The sequence below is a fragment of the Haematobia irritans genome, chromosome 5, assembly GCF_050003625.1.
Source record: "Haematobia irritans isolate KBUSLIRL chromosome 5, ASM5000362v1, whole genome shotgun sequence".
NCBI lineage: Eukaryota > Metazoa > Arthropoda > Insecta > Diptera > Muscidae > Haematobia > Haematobia irritans.
In genome coordinates this window covers 23,749,215-23,771,512 of record NC_134401.1, presented here as the reverse complement: position 1 = coordinate 23,771,512, position 22,298 = coordinate 23,749,215, and the positions used below count along the sequence as shown (strand labels likewise).

General features: G+C 30.4%; 1 protein-coding gene across 1 annotated transcript; it reads left to right on the top strand.

Annotated features, from left to right (window-relative positions):
* The first annotated feature begins 1,770 nt into the window (after positions 1-1,770).
* Positions 1,771-14,436, top strand: Cap-D2 (CAP-D2 condensin subunit). The gene is made up of 6 exons (XM_075309919.1): positions 1,771-1,983; positions 2,057-2,528; positions 2,664-3,786; positions 3,864-4,159; positions 5,201-6,146; positions 12,881-14,436. The coding sequence occupies exons 1-6, from the start codon at positions 1,869-1,871 to the stop codon at positions 14,312-14,314; spliced, it is 4,386 nt and encodes a 1,461-aa protein (XP_075166034.1). The 5' UTR covers positions 1,771-1,868; the 3' UTR covers positions 14,315-14,436.
* The last annotated feature ends 7,862 nt before the right edge of the window (positions 14,437-22,298 follow it).

Below are 22,298 nucleotides of genomic sequence, written 5' to 3'. Positions count from 1 at the left end.
TGCACCTCTAGCGAAAATTTCATTCCCATAAGAAATGCATTGCTATTTATGCTAACGAAATTTTCGGTAGCGTTCAATTTCGTAAGCTTACGCACCTCTAATGAAAATAACAGGGTTGTCAAAAGCATATTTTGGCAGCAAACATTTAATTTATTACAATCATTGTGTGCGTAAAAGTTTTAAAATGTCTGTAAATAATAAACAATTTATTTGAGGAATATTTGGAACATATATTAACAATTTTTAAAAGCGATTAGCTGATTTAAAATTTGTGTACACAGCCCTGTGTTTTTGTTGTAGACTTAAATAAATTTTTCGCTACCGAAAATTTCGCTGGAGGTGCATACCGGCCTTTAGGTTATCCAGTGCAAAAAGAAAACAGTCCTAATAGTGATGGCAAAATACTTTCATGTACATTTTGTACTTTTTGATATGCTTTCTCCATCACAGTGTGAACAGCAGACTGTGATGTAGTACCTTTAGTATTTTGATCATGCCCAGTTTCTCATATCCGAAGCGAATGCTTTCATTCGACAAAGATACCCAAAATAGCTGAATGTATAGAGAAAATCAGCAGATTTAGGCATTTCAGTCTAAAGGCCGGTACTATGTTCATTCTTGCGAAAAATTTTTATGGAAACCATTATTTCGCACATAGAAAGCGGCGTTTTTTTAGGTAGCTTGGAGCGCTATTTTACAGGGAGCGATATTGGATTAAGTTGGTGGTTGTTGCTTATTTTTACAAAGTAACATTTTATTTTTCCTTGGGCAATTGATCTGCTATTCCGTTGATCCTTTGTATAGTTTCGGAACAAAAATATGGTCCGTGTTTGATTTATAAACCCGCACAAATAGTTTTTAATAAATAAATTAAGGCCGGTACTCTGTTCGGTTTTCGCGTTGAAACTCCATACAAAACCAAAAATTGCGAAAATTTTGCGAAATTTTTTCCATTTGTGATACTTTGTTTTTTCGTGTTGAAAAACTGACGTTTATAGCACGGCGCCATTTGCAATGTGAATTAAGAAATAATTTATTTATTAAAAACTATTTGTGCGGGTTTATAAATCAAACACGGACCATATTTTTGTTCCGAAACTATACAAAGGATCAACGGAATAGCAGATCAATTGCCCAAGGAAAAATAAAATGTTACTTTGTAAAAATAAGCAACAACCACCAACTTAATCCAATATCGCTCCCTGTAAAATAGCGCTCCAAGCTACCTAAAAAAACGCCGCTTTCTATGTGCGAAATAATGGTTTCCATAAAAATTTTTCGCAAGAATGAACATAGTACCGGCCTTAACGAAAGCGTTCGCTTCGGATATGAGAAATTGGCCGATAGATTTTTATTATATATTTTTTATATTTAAATTAAGCTAAATCCCTAGAATTTCAGCTTTGACTTTCAGTTAAAAGTAAGGTTAGTATTTGTACAAATTTTGGTTGAAAAATTTCTTTCAGAAATTATTGATAATCGATGAATTTCAATTTGAGGATAACAGTTGAGATATTGTTGCTAATGTGTTGAATTCTACTATTAAGGGTAATATCTGGTTGAGAAAGCGATTTTATCAACTTGAAACTATCCTATTCAAAATGTTTTAAAAATCTTTGAAAAATTTTTGAAGTTTAGCATTTTTCAAGCTTTTGTGTTTAGTGGGTCTCCTGCGCACCGTATTCAAGGTGTATCAATTTAAACTATACAGTACTTCAATATTTGCATACAGTACTATGAAAAGTGCAACCCTGTTTTGGTTTATAGCGTCTTCAATGTCAACTGAATTTTCATCCATATTAAAGATTTATACAATCATCATTATTCCATAAATTTTAAAGAAAAAGGACGCTTAAAATATATTTACGATGGATTTCCAATTTAATTTACCTTTAACCAGTAGTGATTTGTTAAATTCCAGTGGTGATAATTACTATGTGAAGCAATTATACAGCCCGGGTGAAATACCCGATAAACTACGAGGTAAATGAAATAACTTTTGAAATTTTCTATAATGCCGCCAGATTAATGCTAATGTTGTGTTGTTTTCTTGTAGTCTGCAAACAAATGCTCCATCAGGGAAATCCCTTCTATATATTTGACCACTTTGATACCTACTATGCTGTTATAGAAAATAAGAATACCGATTCGACGGCAATGACCAATTTAATGAGAAGCTTTGACCTTTTGTATTTGACTGTGGACAAATTGGGTAATGTGTTGGCTCCATTCCTGGCCGTAAGTGCACCGCCTACAAATCAAGAACGTAATTCTCACTTGAATTTGACCAAAATGTGCATGTTTCTAATGGTAAATGTAGTGAGGAAAATCGATTCCAATATTTTGCGTATGCAACAGGAACAGCAAACCAATCAGCAAAAGAAGAGGGGAAAGAATGCCGATACAGTTGAACAATACCCAGATTGGGAACATAAACGAGGGAAATTTTTAGTACAGTTATACAATATATTACAATTTCCATTGGAGAAGCTATGGAGTCCGCCACTGGCGGAGGAAAATTTTGTCAAGTAAGTTGTGCTGATGATGACGTGCAATTCGATATTTGTTTTAGTTATTATCTATTAATGTCCATGTTGAGTGCTTTTTTTATATGGTTTTATGTTATACATGTATATGTTATTTCTATTATTTTGCTCCTTCAGTTTAATTTGTGATATTTGCTATCGTACATTGGAAATGTTACATGTCCGTCCTGACAATCGTCACATTGTCGAGACAATTTTTCAAATATTCGGTACAGCCATTAAACGTTACCAACATGCTATGAATTTTCCAGTACGAATTTTACAAATATTGCGTACCACCGAACATGCTGGAGTCTCCATAGCCAATGGTATCAATATATTGCATGAGGAATACAATATCAGCAGTGTCTTTTCGGTGCTCATCAAAGAGATAGTGGAGTGTTTAACTTTGGACTCGGCTGATTCTAATGTATCGAAGAACTTTTCAAATTTCCTTATGCATTCAGCATCGCTGGCCCCGAAATTGATGATACCCCATTTGTCCACTTTGTGCGATGAGTTGCTTAATTGTGAATCGTATTTATTGAGAAATTGTATTTTACAAATAATGGGCGATGCCATTGTTGGTGAATTGACTTCAGAGGAACTATCCGATGATTTGAAAGAAGCCCGTAATGAATTTCTGGAAAATCTACTAATGCACACCAATGATGTTTCGGCTCATGTGCGGTCGAAAGTTTTACAAATTTGGCATCACATGAAAGAAGAACAAGCTGTCCCTCTGTCCTTTCAACTGAAAGTTTTATCAGAGGCTGTGGAACGTTTGGAAGATAGAACCTCGTCCGTGCGTAAACATGCTGTACAATTGATTAAGGCCTTTTTGGAACGTAATCCATTTGCTCCCAATCTAACATTGGATGAGTTACAAAAAAAGCATGACGAAGAAGTGGACAAAATGGAAAAACTAACCGAAGTTTTGGCTGAAGAACGTAAAAAAGCCGAAGATATAGAGCAAAAATGGAATTTGGTAATACCAGAAATTTTACCATTCGTAGAAGAAAATTTAAAGGAAACAAATGAGTTCCCTGAAACTCAAGAGAACTATGAGGATTTGGTACAACGTATTTCCACAATGCTGTTGGAAAAGAATTACAAGGAAGCAGTGGTATTAGTGCGTAAAGCCGATCATGTGGCTGGTAATTCTGAAATTGCCTTGGCTTTGCGTCACGAGGAGAAATGTGCCTACTATATGGCTCTATTGAAGTCATATATATTTTTGGCTAATGGATGTAAAGATAGTGTAAGTAAAATGTAAAACTTCCTAAAATCGATTGTGGATTACTGAAGGATTTTTTTCTGTTTTTTTTTTCGTTTTAGAATGAAGAATTGGGCACGCAAATAAAAACAGTGCAATTCTTACAAGACTCTATAGAATTTTCCAAAGCTGTTTCTCGTGCTATGCCCAAATTATTGGAGATGTTACTTTCCAAAACAAATACTGATGTCTACGAAGCTGTGGATCTCTTTACAACTGGCTATATGTTTGGTATCAAAGGTACCGAAATTGGTATGCGTCAAATGTTGTATTTGGTTTGGTCTTCGGATAAAGAGAAACGTGATGCTGTGTCAGATGCTTATAAGAAAGTTTTATTTACCACTGATCAAACTGGAAGGTAAGAAAATAAACTAATGGAAACTAGAACTAGAAAATTTTGTCAAAATTTTATTTCTATAGAAAATGTCAAAATTTTATTTCTATAGAAAATTTTTGCAAAATTTTATTTCTATAGCAAGTTTTGTCAAAATTGTATTTCTATAGAAAATTTTGTCAAAATTTTATTTCTATAGAAAATTTTGTCAAAATTTTATTTCTATAGAAAATTTTGACAAAATTTTATTTCTATAGAAAATTTTGTCAAAATTTTATTTCTATAGAAAATTTTGTCAAAATTTTATTTCTATAGAAAATTTTGTCAAAATTTTATTTCTATAGAAAATTTTGTCAAAATTTTATTTCTATAGAAAATTTTGTCAAAATTTTATTTCTATAGAAAATTTTGTCAAAATTTTATTTCTATAGAAAATTTTGTCAAAATTTTATTTCTATAGAAAATGTTGTCAAAATTTTATTTCTATAGAAAATTTTTGCAAAATTTTATTTCTATAGAAAATTTTTGCAAAATTTTATTTCTATAGAAAATTTTGTCAAAATTTTATTTCTATAGAAAATTTTGTCAAAATTTTATTTCTATAGAAAATTTTGTCAAAATTTTATTTCTATAGAAAATTTTTGTAAAATTTTATTTCTATAGAAAATTTTTCCAAAATTTTATTTCTATAGAAAATTTTGTCAAAATTTTATTTCCATAGAAAATTATGTTAAAATTTTATTTCTATAAAAAATTTTGTTAAAATTTTGTTAAAATTTTATTTCTATAGAAAATTTTGTCAAAACTTTATTTCTATAGAAAATTTTGTCAAAATTTTATTTCTATAGAAAATTTTTGTAAACCTTTATTACTATAGAAAATTTTTGCAATATTTTATATCTAGAAATATTTATAGACAGTTTTTTCAAAATTTTATTTCTATAGAAAAATTTCCCAAAATTTTATTTTCATAAAAAAAGAAAAAAGTATTAGTCTTTCAATTTATGTAAAAATTCTTCTTTTTTAGTAGCTTATCGTTAATTTTTTGTTTGTTTTACTTTTCAGAGCTCATGCCTTACGGGTCGTTCAAAATCTCTCTAAGTTTCTAGAGGGCCTTGAGTACGGTCATTATACAGCAATGGAATGTTTAGTCCGTGAATGGGTTACCAACGAAGACATTGATACCTACGTGTTGCAAGTTTTGTTTGAACGTTTTACATTGAAGTTGGATGGAACTACAGAAAATGAATCACGTCTAGCCTTGCAATTGCTCATAATGTGTTCTTATGCAAAGTCATCAATTTCTTCGGCAAATATCAATATTATCGAAGACATTGGCTTAGGTGAACGTGGCAAAAAGGATCCTCGCATATATACAAGCTGTTTGGAATTTTGGCTTAATTCCATAGATTCGTCATTAACTTCGAAATACTATAAGCGATATGAAGCAGATTCTGCAATTGTACAAAAAATTACCGACATGTTTTTGAAATTCTTTTTCCATCCCAAATTGCCAGACTTTGATAAACTTGCCATGATAACATTGCAATTCTTTTATCAAATGTGTCAATCGCCCGATGTGATATCACAGAATATGGTAAAAGAGTTATTGAAAAAGTTCAAAACATTTTCAATGAAAATATGTGAGACTACAGCATCGCAGCAGGCACAGGCCCATGAGACACCTTTCTCGCAACAAATTCCAAGTAGTCAATTAACACAGACACAAAATACCCTTGGCAATGCTGGAGCTTTGGTACAAATGAAAATGCCTGTATTTCTATTGACACGTTTCATTTTCATCATTGGTTATATGACATTAAAGGAAATGATCTTTTTGGACATTGATGTTTACAACAATATGAAATTTCGTCAGGAGCTAACAGAAAATGAGGAAAAGAAGAAAAAGAATGGTTTCAATGCAAATCGTCGTAAGACGATAAATTTAAATATGTCTGCTACGGAATCGCTTAAACGATTATCGGTAGCTGCAGCAGAACCCCAGCAAGAGGTAAGTTCGAAAAATTAAAAGAATTATGACAAAAACAAATTGTCCATTCCAAATGCCTTATTTCGAAAAGTATATGAGAAGTATTTCTAACCTGAGACATTAAGGAATTTTTCTTCTATAGTTTCCTATCGGTGGAAATAAACTATACCAACAGACAGATGATAATAGTCCATATAAAAATTTAATTTTTTTTGTTGTTTTATGGAATTTAATTGGTAATATATTTTCGCACTAGTCGAATATTTTAAAGAAAAATGAGCGAAATAATATTTTCATATTAAAATTATATTTTTTTTTTCTGGAATCTACTGTTTATTATAAACAGGAGCTTACTAAAACACAGGAAATATAGGATTGAGGATGCTACGAGAAAAATAAATTTTTCGTATAATAGATTTAATTTTTTTCTTCAAATTTGTGGGGGCTTGAGGACGCATATTATTATATTAATTTTGGTTATTTTCATGGCAGTTTTATGGGTGGTCAAGAATTGAGCTTCTTTTAATATTTAAAAGAAAAATGAGCAAAATAAGATTTTCATATAGAACAAGTAAGGAAAGTCTAAAGTCGGGCGGGGCCGACTATATTATACCCTGCACCACTTTGTAGATCTAAATTTTCGATACCATATCACATCCGTCAAATGTGTTGGGGTCTATATATAAAGGTTTGTCCCAAATACATACATTTAAATATCACTCGATCTGGACAGAATTTGATAGACTTCTACAAAATCTATAGACTCAAAATTTAAGTCCGCACTAGGGTGGAACACAATGTTAGTAAAAAAATATGGGAAACATTTAAATCTGAAGCAATTTTAAGGAAACTTCGCAAAAGTTTATTTATGATTTATCACTCGATATATATGTATTAGAAGTTTATGAAAATTAGAGTCATGTTTACAACTTTTCGACTAAGCAGTGGCGATTTTATAAGGAAAATGTTGGTATTTGGACCATTTTTGTCGAAATCAGAAAAACATATATATGGGAGCTATATCTAAATCTGAACCGATTTCAACCAAATTTGGCACGCATAGCTAGAATGCTAATTCTACTCCCTGTGCAAAATTTCAACTAAATCGGAGCAAAAAATTGGCCTCTGTGGTGATATGAGTGTAAATCGGGCGAAAGCTATATATGGGAACTATATCTAAATCTGAACCGATTTCAACCAAATTTGGCACGCATAGCTACAATGCTAATTCTACTCCCTGTGCAAAATTTCAACTAAATCGGAACAAAAAATTGGCCTCTGTGGTCATATGAGTGTAAATCGGGCGAAAGCTATATATGGGAGCTATATCTAAATCTGAACCGATTTCAACCAAATTTGCAAAATTTCAACCAAATTGGGGTAAAACTCTGGCTTCTGGGACCGTATTAGTCCATATCGGGCGAAAGATATATATGGGAGCTATATCTAAATCTGAACCGGTTTCAATAAAATTTGGCACACTTGACTATAGTACTAATTGTTCTTCTTGTGCAAAATTTTAAGCAAATTAGGATAAAACTCTGGCTTCTGGGGCCATATAAGTCCATATCGGGCGAAATATATATATATGGGAGCTATATCTAAATCTGAACCGATTTCTTCCAAAATCAATAGGGATCTATTCTGAGCCAAAACACATACGTGTGCCAAATTTGAAGTCGATTGGACTAAAACTGCGACCTAGACTTTGATTACAAAAATGTGTTCACGGACAGACGGACATCGCTATATCGACTCAAGAGCCCACCCTGAGCATTTTTGCCAAAGACACCATGTGTCTATCTCGTCTCCTTCTGGATGTTGCAAACATATGCACTAAATTATAATACCCTGTTCCACAGTGTGGAGCAGGGTATAAAAATGTATATTTGTTGGGAAGCACATTTTAGGAGCTATGAGTCCAAAAAAATATTTCAAAAAATAGATTTAATCTTTTTCTTCGAATTTGTTATAGCTTTAAGACGCATATTTCGGCAGTTATCTTATTGATTTTTTGGAATTTCCATGACAGTTTTAGGGTGGATCACGAATTGAGCTTCCTAATATTTAAAAGAAAAATGAGCAAAATAAAATTTTCATATAAAAATTTTATTTTTTTCTGGGTGTGTTTGGTACGGAAGCGGCCCGAGTGCTGCCCGAATCCATGTTAAGCTCAATGACAAGGGACCTCCTTTTTATAGCCGAGTCCGAAAGGCGTTTCACATTGCTGTGAAACCACTTAGAGTAGCTTTGAAACACTCAGAAATGTCACCAGTATTACTGAGGTGGGATAATCCACCGCTGAAAAACTTTTTGGTGTTCGGTCGAACTCACGACCTTGTGTATGCAAGGCGGGCATGCAAACCATTGCACCACGGTGGCTCCCATTTTTTCGCTTTAGGACGAATATTTAAAAGAAAAAAAAGCAAAATAAGATTTTCATATAAAAATTTTATTTCTCCTGTGTTTTTTAGTAAGTTCCTGCTTATCTAGGAAGCGTATTTGAGAAGTTTCGAGCCAAATAAATTTTTGTTATAGTAGACTTAATTTTTTCCCTCGAATTTGTGGAATTTTTTTCTTCGAATTTGTAGGGGCTCGAGGTCGCATATGTGATGAGGTACCATATTGAGTTTGGGTATTTCCGTGGTAGTTTTAAAGGTGTTAACGAATTGAGCTTTTCGAGGCAAGTAAGTAATTCGAGTAAAATTCAAATTTTTAGTTGTGTTTGTAGAAATTTGGATTATTCGTGACCATACCCCAGAATTAGGATTCATTCAGTTATCGACTCTGTATAAGCCACCCTTTAACTTTCTTATCACAGAGTATTTCGCATAGTCCACAGAGAGTGGAAGTTGGTAAGGGTATATTGGGATATTTAAAGTGAAAAGTATATGCTCCTAGACCATTCTCTTAACCCAGTTTTTCTGTCTGATATGATTAATTGTATATGGGAATTAGACCTCGACCGGCTTCAACATTCGGTCTTCAGTATCAAAAGGCAGATTACCCAATGTCGTAGATTTTTAATTATTTATTTCATATCGAATTGTCCCAGTGAGAACATCCAGTACAAAGAAAAAAAAATCCATTTGGGAAAAACATGAATCCATGCCCAATACAATTTAGAAAAGTAGAAAACAGTATTAGAGAATGAAGTGGATTCATATAAACCGGAGCTTATTATTTTACGTAGCGTTAACACATTTGAATTTGGATGAATTCTCCTTTTCATTTTTCATTTTCATTTCATTTATTATCGTACAAAGTGATACAAAAGTCATAAATAGACCTAAAATCCTGCATCACACAAAATTGTAATAAAATATAAACTTCAACAATGGTTATATATAAAAAAAAAACAACGGTAATAAAATATTTAAGCGCTCCACCGAAATGCGTGGTCAGAGTTCAGCGGCACGTCTTTTTTTCAAAACGGAAAATCAGTTTGCATGGAGAAAATGTACAAAAAAATAGTTTTTTTTTATTATTATATTAAACAGCTCATTTTTCTATACCAAAAGGTCTACAAGGTCTAAAAGAACTTGGCCTGAATCACTTTTTATACCCTACTCCACACTGTGGAACAGGGTATTATAAGTTAGTGCATATGTTTGCAACACCCAGAAGGAGATGAGATAGACACATGGTGTCTTTGGCAAAAATGCTCAGGGTGGGCTCCTGAGTCGATATAGCGATGTCCGTCTGTCCGTGAACACATTTTTGTAATCAAAGTCTAGGTCGCAGTTTTAGTCCAATCGACTTCAAATTTGGCATAAGTATGTGTTTTGGCTCAGAATAGATCCCTATTGATTTTGGAAGAAATCGGTTCAGATTTAGATATAGCTCCCATATATATATTTCGCCCGATATGGACTTAGATGACCCCAAAAGCCAGAGTTTTACCCTAATTTGCTTAAAATTTTGCACAAGAAGAATAATTAGTACTATAGTCAAGTGTGCCAAATTTTATTGAAATTGGTTCAGATTTAGATATAGCTCCCATATATATCTTTCGCCCGATATGGACTAATACGGTCCCAGAAGCCAGAGTTTTACCCCAATTTGGTTGAAATTTTGCACAGGGAGTAGAATTAGCATTGTAGCTATGCGTGCCAAATTATGTTGAAATCGGTTCAGATTTAGATATAGCTCCCATATATATGTTTTTCTGATTTCGACAAAAATGGTCAAAATACCAACATTTTCCTTGTAAAATCGCCACTGCTTAGTCGAAAAGTTGTAAAAATTACTCTAATCTTCCTAAACTTCTAATACATATATATCGAGCGATAAATCATAAATAAACTTTTGCGAAGTTTCATTAAAATTGCTTCAGATTTAAATGTTTCCCATATTTTTTTACTAACATTGTGTTCCACCCTAGTGCATTAGCCGACTTAAATTTTGAGTCTAAAGGTTTTGTAGAAGTCTATCAAATTCTTCCAGATCGAGTGATATTTAAATGTATGTATTTGGGACAAACCTTTATATATAGCACCAAACACATTTGACGGATGTGATATGGTACCGAAAATTTAGATCTACAAAGTGGTGCAGGGTATAATATAGTCGGCCCCGCCCGACTTTAGACTTTGCTTACTTGTTATTGTTGTTTTTTTATGCCTTTGATAATATTGAATGTATATGATAATATTGAAGGAAAATACTCCAAAATTCTTTAATTACAAATTTTAGAAATATTTTCGGCTTGGGTCGATTATTGCTTTTTTGCCAAACATCAGCTTCGGCCAAAAATCCCGCTATGGTCGAGCTTTAATGGGAATTTTCCCCTGGGTGTCAGTATTACATCATCTGGTTATGGTACAACTTCATCATCTTTCCAAAGAGAGCAAGATACAACTTATTGCAACAATCCTAAGTAAATCTGAATTATAGCCACATGTTAACACAACAACCCCGGAATTTTCGGTCAACCACTGCCTACACTTTCGCCATTTTCGGGCAGTGCTATATTTGTTCCAACTAATTGAAATATGTCCACATTTTCTAGGGATGACATTTTTATGTCACTTTTTTGTTGTGCCACTAAATTTCATATTTTTAACATTCTTATACCACCTTTTTGTCACCTTTTTGCCACTTTTAAATCAATATTTTTATGAAAATTTAGATACCAAAATTCCATTGAGATTACGGACGGATATGATCGATGTCTGAACAAATAATCGAATCTACGCGTCCAATACTATATTTGTGCGCAAATTTCCTTCCTCACACTCTAGTGAGTTCCAGCGGATACGAGTGTCGCCTAAAAATAGGCAAAATAATTTTTCTATATTTTAAGTTTGAAGAACCTTTTTTCGATTAATTGAATGATAGCTTGATAGCTAAGTTAGTTTAGACATAATTAAAAAAATATTTCATAATTGTGCCACATTTATGAATGGAAGTGCCACCTTATACGAATGGAAGTTCCACCTTAGTTTAGACCTAATTAAAAAAATATTTCATAATTGTGTTACATTTATGAATGGAAGTGCCACCTTATATTGCGAACAATAAGATTTTCGATTAAATGGTAACTAAGTTAGTTTTGACCTTTGAATTTGATAAAAAAAATGATTTCATAATTTTGCCACAGCTTTTTGCCACCTTCTATTATAAATGACACGTTTTATGCATTTTTTGAGTAATTTTCAACGGTAATCCTAAGTTCGGCAAGTTCAGAAAAGTTCGAGTTTACTAAAAGTCCATTTTATTCGGTATAGTATGTTCGGTATAGTATACGGGGCTCGGTATTGGAAGAGGTTGATTCTTTTGTTGATCTTGGCATTGTTATGGATCGTAGGCTTAATTTTAATGGTCATATTGATTCGAGTAAGGCGTATGGGGTTCTAGGGTTCATAAAGCGTTGGGCGAAGGAGTTTTCGGACCCTTATGTTACAAAGAGGCTTTTTACTGCCCTTGTTAGACCCATTCTAGAGTATGGTTCTATCGTGTGGGATCCTCAGTATGAAGTTTACATTGATAGGATAGAATCGGTTCAGAAGCAGTTCTTATTGTTCGCTTTGAGACATCTTCATTGGAACAGTGACTTTGTTCTTCCTTCATACACTTCTAGATTGAGGCTGATTAATTTGCCTACTCTTAGGAGCCGACCGACGATGTTGAGCTCCATGATGATGTATAGGTCAGTTAGTGGGGATATTCCATGTTCGGAATTGATATCTAGGATTAGGATAAATGTTCCTTTTAGGGCATCTAGGAATTACCAGTTTCTTTACATTGATTTTCAACGTTCGAATTATGCTTCTGTGGAGCCTATTCGTAGGATGTGTATTATTTTTAATTCAATCTATCATCTAGTTGACACTAACCTTAGTATTGATATGATGAAGTCTAGAATTTTAGCATATTTGGATAACTAATACATTAGTTTTATTGAATAACCTAATATTTGATCTTGTGCTTTAATATACCCGGCTGATGAGTCCTTCTCTGTAGCTGGTCAAATCCCTCTGCCTCCACCCCGCCATGGTCCGGATCATGTCGTGTACGCTGTCCCTACGTCATGGGGACGAGGCCCTCACGGTCGGAAGGGGCGGGAAAGTGGGCGATGGGACCGTTCGAAAAAAAAATCAGACACAGGTTGTTTAGGCCATCGGATTTCTATGAAAATAAAGGCTCATAATAGGAAAGGCATTATTTATCAGGATATGGGATGGATGGAAGTTAGTGTTTCTAAATAACAATAAAAAATTATAAACATTAAATTTTTCTTAAATTTTATCCAGCCTGATGAGGATCTTGTTGGTGCCACCGCTGAAGACAATATTGCCGAGCTAATTAATCACATTTGTGAAGATGTCCTTTTATACAATCAAAACTCTCTATTGCTTAAAATTTTCCCCTATGTAATGGAAATCTGCAAATATCCTGCCAAATATAGGGATACGGCCTTGCAACAGGCTGCCACATTGGCCCTCATACGTTTCATGTGTGTCTCATCGAGATTTTGTGAAGCTCACATACCATTTCTAATGAATATTCTACAACATTCGAAAAACATCAAAATTAAATGCAACATTGTTATTGGCCTTTCGGATTTGACATTTCGATTTCCAAATATCATAGAACCCTGGACTGGATCCATCTATGCTACACTACATACACAAGACACCGAATTGCGATTGACTGCTGTGAAAATGTTATCGCATTTGATTTTGCATGAAATGATACGTGTCAAAGGTCAAATAGCCGAATTGGCCATGTGTATAGTCGATAATAATGCCGACATCAAGAATATTACGCAACAATTCTTCAAGGAAATTGCCAACAAATCGAATATTTTATATAATGTATTGCCTGATATTATCTCCAAGCTAAGCGATACCTCTACGAATTTGGAAGAGGAGAAATATCACATCATTATGCGTTACATATTGAATCTTATACAGAAAGATCGCCAAGTGGAGACTTTGGTGGAGAAATTGTGTCTACGTTTCCCTGTAACACGAGAGGAGAGGCAATGGCGAGATATAGCCTATTGTCTTAGTTTATTGTCCTACAATGAGAAGACAATTAAGAAACTCATTGATAATATCCAGTACTTCAAGGACAAGGTACAGATAGACGAAGTCTATCAATCGTTTAAGACAATTATTAGCAATACCTCGAAATTAGCTAAGCCGGAATTGAAGACCATTGTAACCGAGTTGGAAACCCGTATAAATGAGTGTCTACAGGTTAGACAGCCAGGTGAAGAAAATGAAAATCAAGAAAACGACAAAGAAAATTCACCGGAATCTAACAATAATGTCACTAGCAAAGCCACTAAAGGCAAAGGCAACAAAACTAAAAACAAACCTCCACCAAGATCGAATGTTTCCCGCAGAAATCGTCAAAGAAAACCCTCATCTTCCGAAGAAGAATCATCTGAGGATGAAGCTCCCAGAAAAGGTAAAAGTAAAAATGCAGGACGTAAAAAACAACAACAAACATCATCAGAGGAGGAAGAATCGAGTGATTCAGACGATCAACCCGCTCCTAGTGCCGCCAAGAAAAGTAATAAAAAAGCCCCACAACCAACACCGCGACGTGGTGCTCCTGCTGCTGCCCAACCAACACCCCGACGAGGTGGTGGGGCCTCACGTAGTAAAGTTATACAAGACACTGGTAGTTCTGAGGATGAAGTACCACAGCGTAAACGAGGGCGTCGAAGCAAATAATCTCAACAACAATATATTTATGTTGTAATTGTATTTTAAAATATTTTTTTTTTCGCAATTTATACATACGCATGCACTTATTGTTTTTTTTAATAAATTGATAAATTATTTAGATTTGACTATCCAAATTTTGTTTTATTTATATCATATTGTAATAAATCGGATTTCAAAGACTTGTATTCGTTACAAAATATTGGCTTTTTCAAAGTGTATGGTGGTAAAAATGTTTATAAAAATTTTGTCTTTACAACAAATCAGTCCTTGACGTAAAGAAAGGGGTGTCAAAGTGCAATGGCTGGCATGCACGGTTGCCACTCGAGGCAAAACTAATCTACCAAAATCTCTATAGAAAATTTTTGCAAAATTTTATTTCTATAGAAAATTTTTGCAAAATTTTATTTCTATAGAAAATTTTGTCAAACTTTTATTTCTATAGAAAATTTTTGCAAAATCTTATTTCTATAGAAAATTTTGTCAAACTTTTATTTCTATAGAAAATTTTTGCAAAATTTTATTTCTATAGAAAATTTTTGCAAAATTTTATTTCTATAGAAAATTTGTGCAAAATTTTATTTCTATAGAAAATTTTGTCAAAATGTTATCTCTATAGAAAATTTTGTCAAAATGTTATCTCTAGAAAATTTTGTCAAAATTTTATCTTTTATAAAAATTTTGTCAAAATTTTATCTCTATATAAAACTTTGTCAAAATTTTATCTCTATAGAAAATTTTGTCAAAATTTTATCTCTATAGAAAATTTTGTCAAAATTGTATCTCTATAGAAAATTTTGTCAAAATGTTATCTCTAGAAATTTTTGTCAAAATTTTATCTCTATAGAAAATTTTTTCAAAATTTTATCTCTTATAGAACATTTTTTCAAAATTTTATCTCTTATAGAAAATTTTTTCAAAATTTTATCTATAGAAAATTTTGTCAAAATTTTATCTCTATAGAAAATTTTGTCAAAATTGTATCTCTATAGAAAATTTTGTCAAAATGTTATCTCTAGAAATTTTTGTCAAAATTTTATCTCTATAGAAAATTTTTTCAAAATTTTATCTCTTATAGAACATTTTTTCAAAATTTTATCTCTTATAGAAAATTTTTTCAAAATTTTATCTCTTATAGAAAATTTTGTCAAAATTTTATCTCTATAGAAAATTTTGTCAAAATTTTATCTCTATAAAAAATTTTGTCAAAATTTTATCTCTATAGAACATTTTGTCAAAATTTTATCTCTATAGAAAATTTTGTCAAAATTTTATCTCTATAGAAAATCTTGTCAAAATTTTATCTCTATAGAAAATCTTGTCAAAATTTTATCTCTCGAAAATTTTGTCAAATATTTATCTCTATAGAAAATTTTGTCAAAATTTTATCTCTATAGAAAATTTTATCAAAATTCTATCTATAGAAAATTTTATCAAAATTTTATCTCTATATCAAAATTTTATCTCTATAATTTTGTCAAAATTTTATTTCTATAGAAAATTTTTGCAAATTTTTATTTCTATAGAAAATTTTTGCAAAATTTTATTTCTATAGAAAATTTTTGCAAAATTTTATTTCTATAGAAAATTTTTGCAAAATTTTTCAAAATTTTATCTCTTATAGAAAATTTTTTCAAAATTTTATCTCTTATAGAAAATTTTGTCAAAATTTTATCTCTATAGAAAATTTTGTCAAAATTTTATCTCTATAGAAAATTTTGTCAAAATTTTATCTCTATAGAAAATTTTGTCAAAATTTTATCTCTATAGAAAATTTTGTCAAAATTTTATCTCTATAGAAAATTTTGTCAAAATTTTATCTCTATAGAAAATTTTGTCAAAATTTTATCTCTATAGAAAATCTTGTCAAAATTTTATCTCCATAGAAAATCTTGTCAAAATTTTATCTCTATCGAAAATTTTGTCAAATATTTATCTCTATAGAAAATTTTGTCAAAATTTTATCTCTATAGAAAATTTAACAAAATTTTATCAAAATTTTATCTCTATAGAAAATTTTGTCAAAATTTTATTTCTATAGAAAATTTTGGAAAATTTTATTTCTATAGAAAATTTTTGCAAAATTTTATTTCTATAGAAAATTTTGTCAAAATTTTATCTTTTATAGAAAATTTTGTCAAAATTTTATCTTTTATAGAAAATTTTGTCAAAATTTTATCTCTATAGCAAATTTTGTCAAAATTTTATCTTTTATAGAAAATTTTGTCAAAATTTTATCTCTATAGAAAATTTTGTCAAAACGTTATCTCTAGAAAATTTTGTCAAAATTTTATCTCTATAGAAATTTTTTTCAAAATTTTGTCTCTTATAGAAATTTTTTTCAAAATTTTATCTCTTATAGAAAATTTTTTCAAAATTTTATCTCTTATAGAAAATTTTGTCAAAATTTTATCTCTATAGAAAATTTTGTCAAAATTTTATCTCTATAGAAAATTTTGTCAAAATTTTATCTCTGTAGAAAATTTTCTCAAAATTTTATCTCTATAGAAAATCTTGTCAAAATTTTATCTCTATCGAAAATTTTGTCAAATATTTATCTCTATCGAAACTTTTGTCAAATATTTATCTCTATAGAAAATTTTATCAAAATTTTATCTATAGAAAATTTTATCTCTATAGAAAATTTTGTCAAAATTTTATTTCTATAGAAAATTTTTGCAAAATTTTATTTCTATAGAAAATTTTTGCAAATTTTTATTTCTATAGAAAATTTTTGCAAAATTTTATTTCTATTGAAAATTCTGCAAAATTTTAATTCTATAGAAAATTTTTGCAAAATTTTATTTCTATAGAAAATCTTTGCAAAATTTTATTTCTATAGAAAATTTTTGCAAAGTTTTATTTCCATTGGAAATTTTTGCAAAATTTTTCAAAATTTTATCTCTTATAGAAAATTTTTTCAAAATTTTATCTCTTATAGAAAATTTTGTCAAAATTTTATCTCTGTAGAAAATTTTGTCAAAATTTTATCTCTATAGAAAATTTTGTCAAAATTTTATCTCTATAGAAAATTTTGTCAAAATTTTATCTCTATAGAAAATTTTGTCAAAATTTTATCTCTATAGAAAATTTTGTCAAAATTTTATCTCTATAGAAAATTTTGTCAAAATTTTATCTCTATAGAAAATTTTGTCAAAATTTTATCTCTATAGAAAATTTTGTCAAAATTTTATCTCTATAGAAAATCTTGTCAAAATGTTATATCTATAGAAAATCTTGTCAAAATTTTATCTCTATCGAAAATTTTGTCAAATATTTATCTCTATAGAAAATTTTGTCAAAATTTTATCTCTATAGAAAATTTTGTCAAAATTTTATTTCTATAGAAAATTTTGTCAAAATTTTATTTCTATAGAAAATTTTTGCAAATTTTTATTTCTATAGAAAATTTTTGCACAATTTTATTTCTATAGAAAATTTTTGCAAAATTTTATTTCTATAGAAAATTTTTGCAAAATTTTATTTCTATAGAAAATTTTTGCAAAATTTTATTTCTATAGAAAATTTTTGAAAAATTTTATTTCTATAGAAAATTTTTTCAAAATTTTATTTCTATAGAAAATTTTTGCAAAATTTTATTTCTATAGAAAATTTTTGCAAAATTTTATTTCTATACAAAATTTCTGCAAAATTTTATTTCTACAAAAAATTTTGTCAACATTTTATTTCTAGAGAAAATTTTTGCAAATTTTTTTCTATAGAAGTGTACATATTCTTTATCAGGGAGAAATTCTAAGACGATATAACAATGTCAGTCTGTTGTACTCAGGCTACAACCTTCAATAATTGTGCTATCGCCTTCATCCGTTTTTTTGTCTGCACGCAGGTCAAGTTCGAAGATGGGCTATATCGGCCCATGTTTTGTTATAGTCTCCATATAAGCCTGGATCTCTCGAGTATTAGATTTGCTTGAAATTCGAAATTTAGAGGTGTTTTAGGTCCACAAATAGCAGTTCCGAATATTTTTTGTATCGGTCCTTAATTTGGTATCGCACTCATATAGACCGATTTGCCGATTTGACTTCTTGGGCTTCTAGAGACCGCAATATTTATCCGACTTGCCTGAAGTAGGAAACTTTTTTTACCAGATTTGGCTGAAATCCGAAATCTGGAGATATTTTAGGTCCATAAATAGGCACGCCGCATAAGTTAGCGTATCGGTTTGGTATATCCCCCATATATACCGATCTCCTGATTTGACTTCTTGGGCTTCTAAATAACGCAATTTTTATCAGCTTTGCTTAAAATTCGAAATTTGATTTTAGATCCACAAATAGATGTTCCGAATATAGTGTGTATTGGAGAAACTTTAACTTTATCTTTGTGAAGCGTACCATTTGAACCGAACTACTTGATCGACTTCGGAAAATACAATAATGACCGTTATAGAGAACTATCACCATACCCCGTGTACATGTTGCTCAGGGGAATTTCCGCGATATCATTAACGCTCGCTGTAAATCTGTTGTTCGAATCTCCAGGTGAGGTTAGGTTTATGGCAGCCCGATATTTCTGGCTCATTTAACCTATTTAGTCGATTGTGATACCACAGGGATGAACTTCTCTCCTATTAATGAGTGCTGCCCGATTCCATATTTAGCTCAATGACAAGGGATATTCTTTATATAGCCGGGTCCGGACTGCATTCCACCATTGCTGTGACACCACCTAGAGAAGCTTTCAAACACTCAGTAATGTCACCAGCATTACTGAGAGAGAGGCATAAATTCTCCAGCCGAATCACAAACCACTCAATCGTCTGACTAGACCTACAGATTCAGGAAGCAAGGAAATGTTGCTGGAGATCAATAAGAGGTCAACATAGATAAGCGGAATATGTCATTAGACCACATAAAGTAATATATCTCAGGCTCTGTGTACGACCTCTCGAACTATGGTAGAAGGAATGACTTTAATTCAGTCACAAGAAGAGTCATAAATCTCATTCGTTGTCTCTGAGCCAACGACACTCCAAAATCTAGTCCTAATCTATGTTAAGCGTGTCATCAACAGCCCGAAGGCATCCAAGATCTCTGGTCCAACGACCCTTCAAAGGCCTCAAAGGTGCTGAATCCCGAATTAATTTCTAATACTGAGGAAAGTTCATGCTGTGTCACAAGATCACTCCTCGTGGCATTTAATTTTTCCAAGTCCTGTGATATGTTAGTCAAGACAAACATTTCGAGGACATCACACATATGCCTCTACCAGCGGGGACGCAACGTTGGTTCTAGAGTTTAGATTTACTACACCCAAATAAATTTGTTAGTAGAAACAGCAGAAAAGTCTTCTAAAAACAGCAGTCGATGTCAACTGGCAAAATTGGCAGCCCTGGTCGCACATCTAAATTTCTATCAGCTGAGCTGTCAAGTCGCCTTGGGGTAAAAATTCAGTGTTAGGCGATTCCGGCAATAAACGTGGGAAGCTCCCCCAGTCATGACAATCTTAATATCTTTAGTTCAAATTAAAGATCGATTTCGTTCTTGCGAAACTATATTGCCCCAGTGTGACACTATTTTTTCCTCAATGAAAGTGTCATTCTGTAGCTATTGCTATTTGATTAAGAGGCATCCATCCTAAATCCAACAACTTTGACAATGTCGTTAATATGTTGCAAACATTTTCGAAAATATTGCACCTTTTATTACAATCGAAACCGCCATAAGATAACTTGAAAGTACAGATAACTGCAATTTATCTATTATTTATATAAAATTTCTTAAATTTTGATATTAAATAAGAACAACAATGATACGATATGATGATGGCTGTGTGTGTATGTCAAAATATTTTGAAATGTGATATCTGGAGCACGTGTCTTACATTAATTACAAGATGCAGATGAGCATTGGGGGGTGACTATGGAAAAATGTTTCCATTGAAAAAACAAACAAAAAATACGAAAACATATCGATTTACCAGCAACAATTACAAGAATTCTCCCATGACCATATCTAAGTAGATTAACACTTGGCATATCACAAAGTCATCATCATCATCATGTGAAATCTGATGAAACTTGATGAAAGCATCATTAATGACACTCGTTGAAGAAGAAGGTGATAGTGTGGCGTGTAGCTATTGCAGTAATTGGTCGCCTAGTTGCTAAGGACCTCCCATCAAACGAGAGAAAAAACAGAGTGTGCGTGGTGTGTACAATTGAAAAAAAAAAAAATGGGGTGGATGGTAATCCAGTCTTTTTCGTTTCCAACACTACATCCACGTGTATTGCACAGAGCTGTGTTGTTGTACGTTCAATGATACCATAATCATAGTGATGAAATGGATAAATGCTTTGAGGATGCAACATTTGAGGATATAATTCATAATAGAATAGGCTATATCCACGGTTTCGAGATATGTTAATCAATGTAAGATTTTGTTTTATTTTTTTTGTGAAATTTTGTAAAAATTTTATTTTTATAGATAATTTTGTCAAAATATTATTTCTATAGAAAATTTTGTCAAAATTTTATTTCTTTAGGAAATTTTGTTAAAATTTTATTTCTATAGAAAAATTTTATTTCTATAGAAAATTTTGTCAAAATGTTATTTCTATAGAAAATTTTGTCAAAAATTTATTTCTATCGAAAATTTTGTCAAAATTTTATTTCTATAGAAAATTTTGTCAAAATTTTATTTCTATAGAAAATTTTGTCAAAATTTTATTTCTATAGAAAATTTTGTCAAAATTTTATTTCTATAGAAAATTTTGTCAAAATTTTATTTCTATAGAAAATTTTGTCAAAATTTTATTTCTATCGAAAATTTTGTCAAAATTTTATTTCTATAGAAAATTTTGTCAAAATTTTATTTCTATAGAAAATTTAGTCAAAATTTTATTTCCAAAGAAAATTTTGTTAAAATTTTATTTCTATAGAAAATTTAGTCAAAATTTTATTTCTATAGAAAATTTTATCAAAATTTTATTTCTATAGAAAATTTTGTCAAAATTTTATTTCTATAGAAAATTTTGTCAAAATTTTATTTCTATAGAAAATTTTGTCAATATTTTATTTCTATAGAAAATTTTGTCAACATTTTATTTCTATAGAAAATTTTGTCAAAATTTTATTTCTATAGAGAATTTTGTCAAAATTTTATTTCTATAGAAAATTTTGTCAACATTTTATTTCTATAAAAAATTATTTAAAAAATTATTTATTTCTATAGAAAATATTGTCAAAATTATATTTCTATAGAAAATTTTGTCAAAATTTGATTTGTATAGAAAATTTTGTCAAAATTTTATTTCTATAGAAATTTTTGTCAAAATTTTATTTCTATAGAAAATTTTGTCAAAATTTTATTTCTATAGAAAATTTAGTCAAATTTTTATTTCCAAAGAAAATTTTGTTAAAATTTTATTTCTATAGAAAATTTAGTCAAAATTTTATTTCTATAGAAAATTTTATCAAAATTTTATTTCTATAGAAAATTTTGTCAAAATTTTATTTCTATAGAAAATTTTGTCAAAATTTTATTTCTATAGAAAATTTTGTCAACATTTTATTTCTATAGAAAATTTTGTCAACATTTTATTTCTATAGAAAATTTTGTCAAAATTTTATTTCTATAGAGAATTTTATCAAAATTTTATTTCTATAGAAAATTTTGTCAAAATTATATTTCTATAGAAAATTTTATCAAAATTTTATTTCTATTGATTTTTTTTAAAATTTTATTTCTATAGAATTTTTTGTCAAAATTTTATTTCAATAAAAAATTTTGTCAAAATTTTTTCTATAGAAAATTTTGTCAAAATTCTGTCTATAGAAATTTTTGTTAAAATTTTACTTCTATAGAAAATTTTGTCAAAATTTTATTTCTATAGAAAATTGTTGTCAAATTTTTATTTCATCCCCTTGCTCTAAGGAAATATGAAAGAGTCGGTGTAGTTCACGATTTAGTCCTATTACATTATCTCACCATAACCAAAGTACGTTAAATATTTAATGAAAGCATCATTCAC

Excerpts from the sequence above, each read along its gene's own strand:
- Cap-D2 (XM_075309919.1), top strand. The coding sequence starts at position 1,869 with ATGGATTTCCAATTTAATTTACCTTTAACCAGTAGTGATTTGTTAAAT. Across the intron at positions 4,160-5,200 it reads ACCACTGATCAAACTGGAAG|AGCTCATGCCTTACGGGTCG; the intron begins GTAAGAAAATAA and ends TTTACTTTTCAG. Across the intron at positions 6,147-12,880 it reads CAGCAGAACCCCAGCAAGAG|CCTGATGAGGATCTTGTTGG; the intron begins GTAAGTTCGAAA and ends AATTTTATCCAG.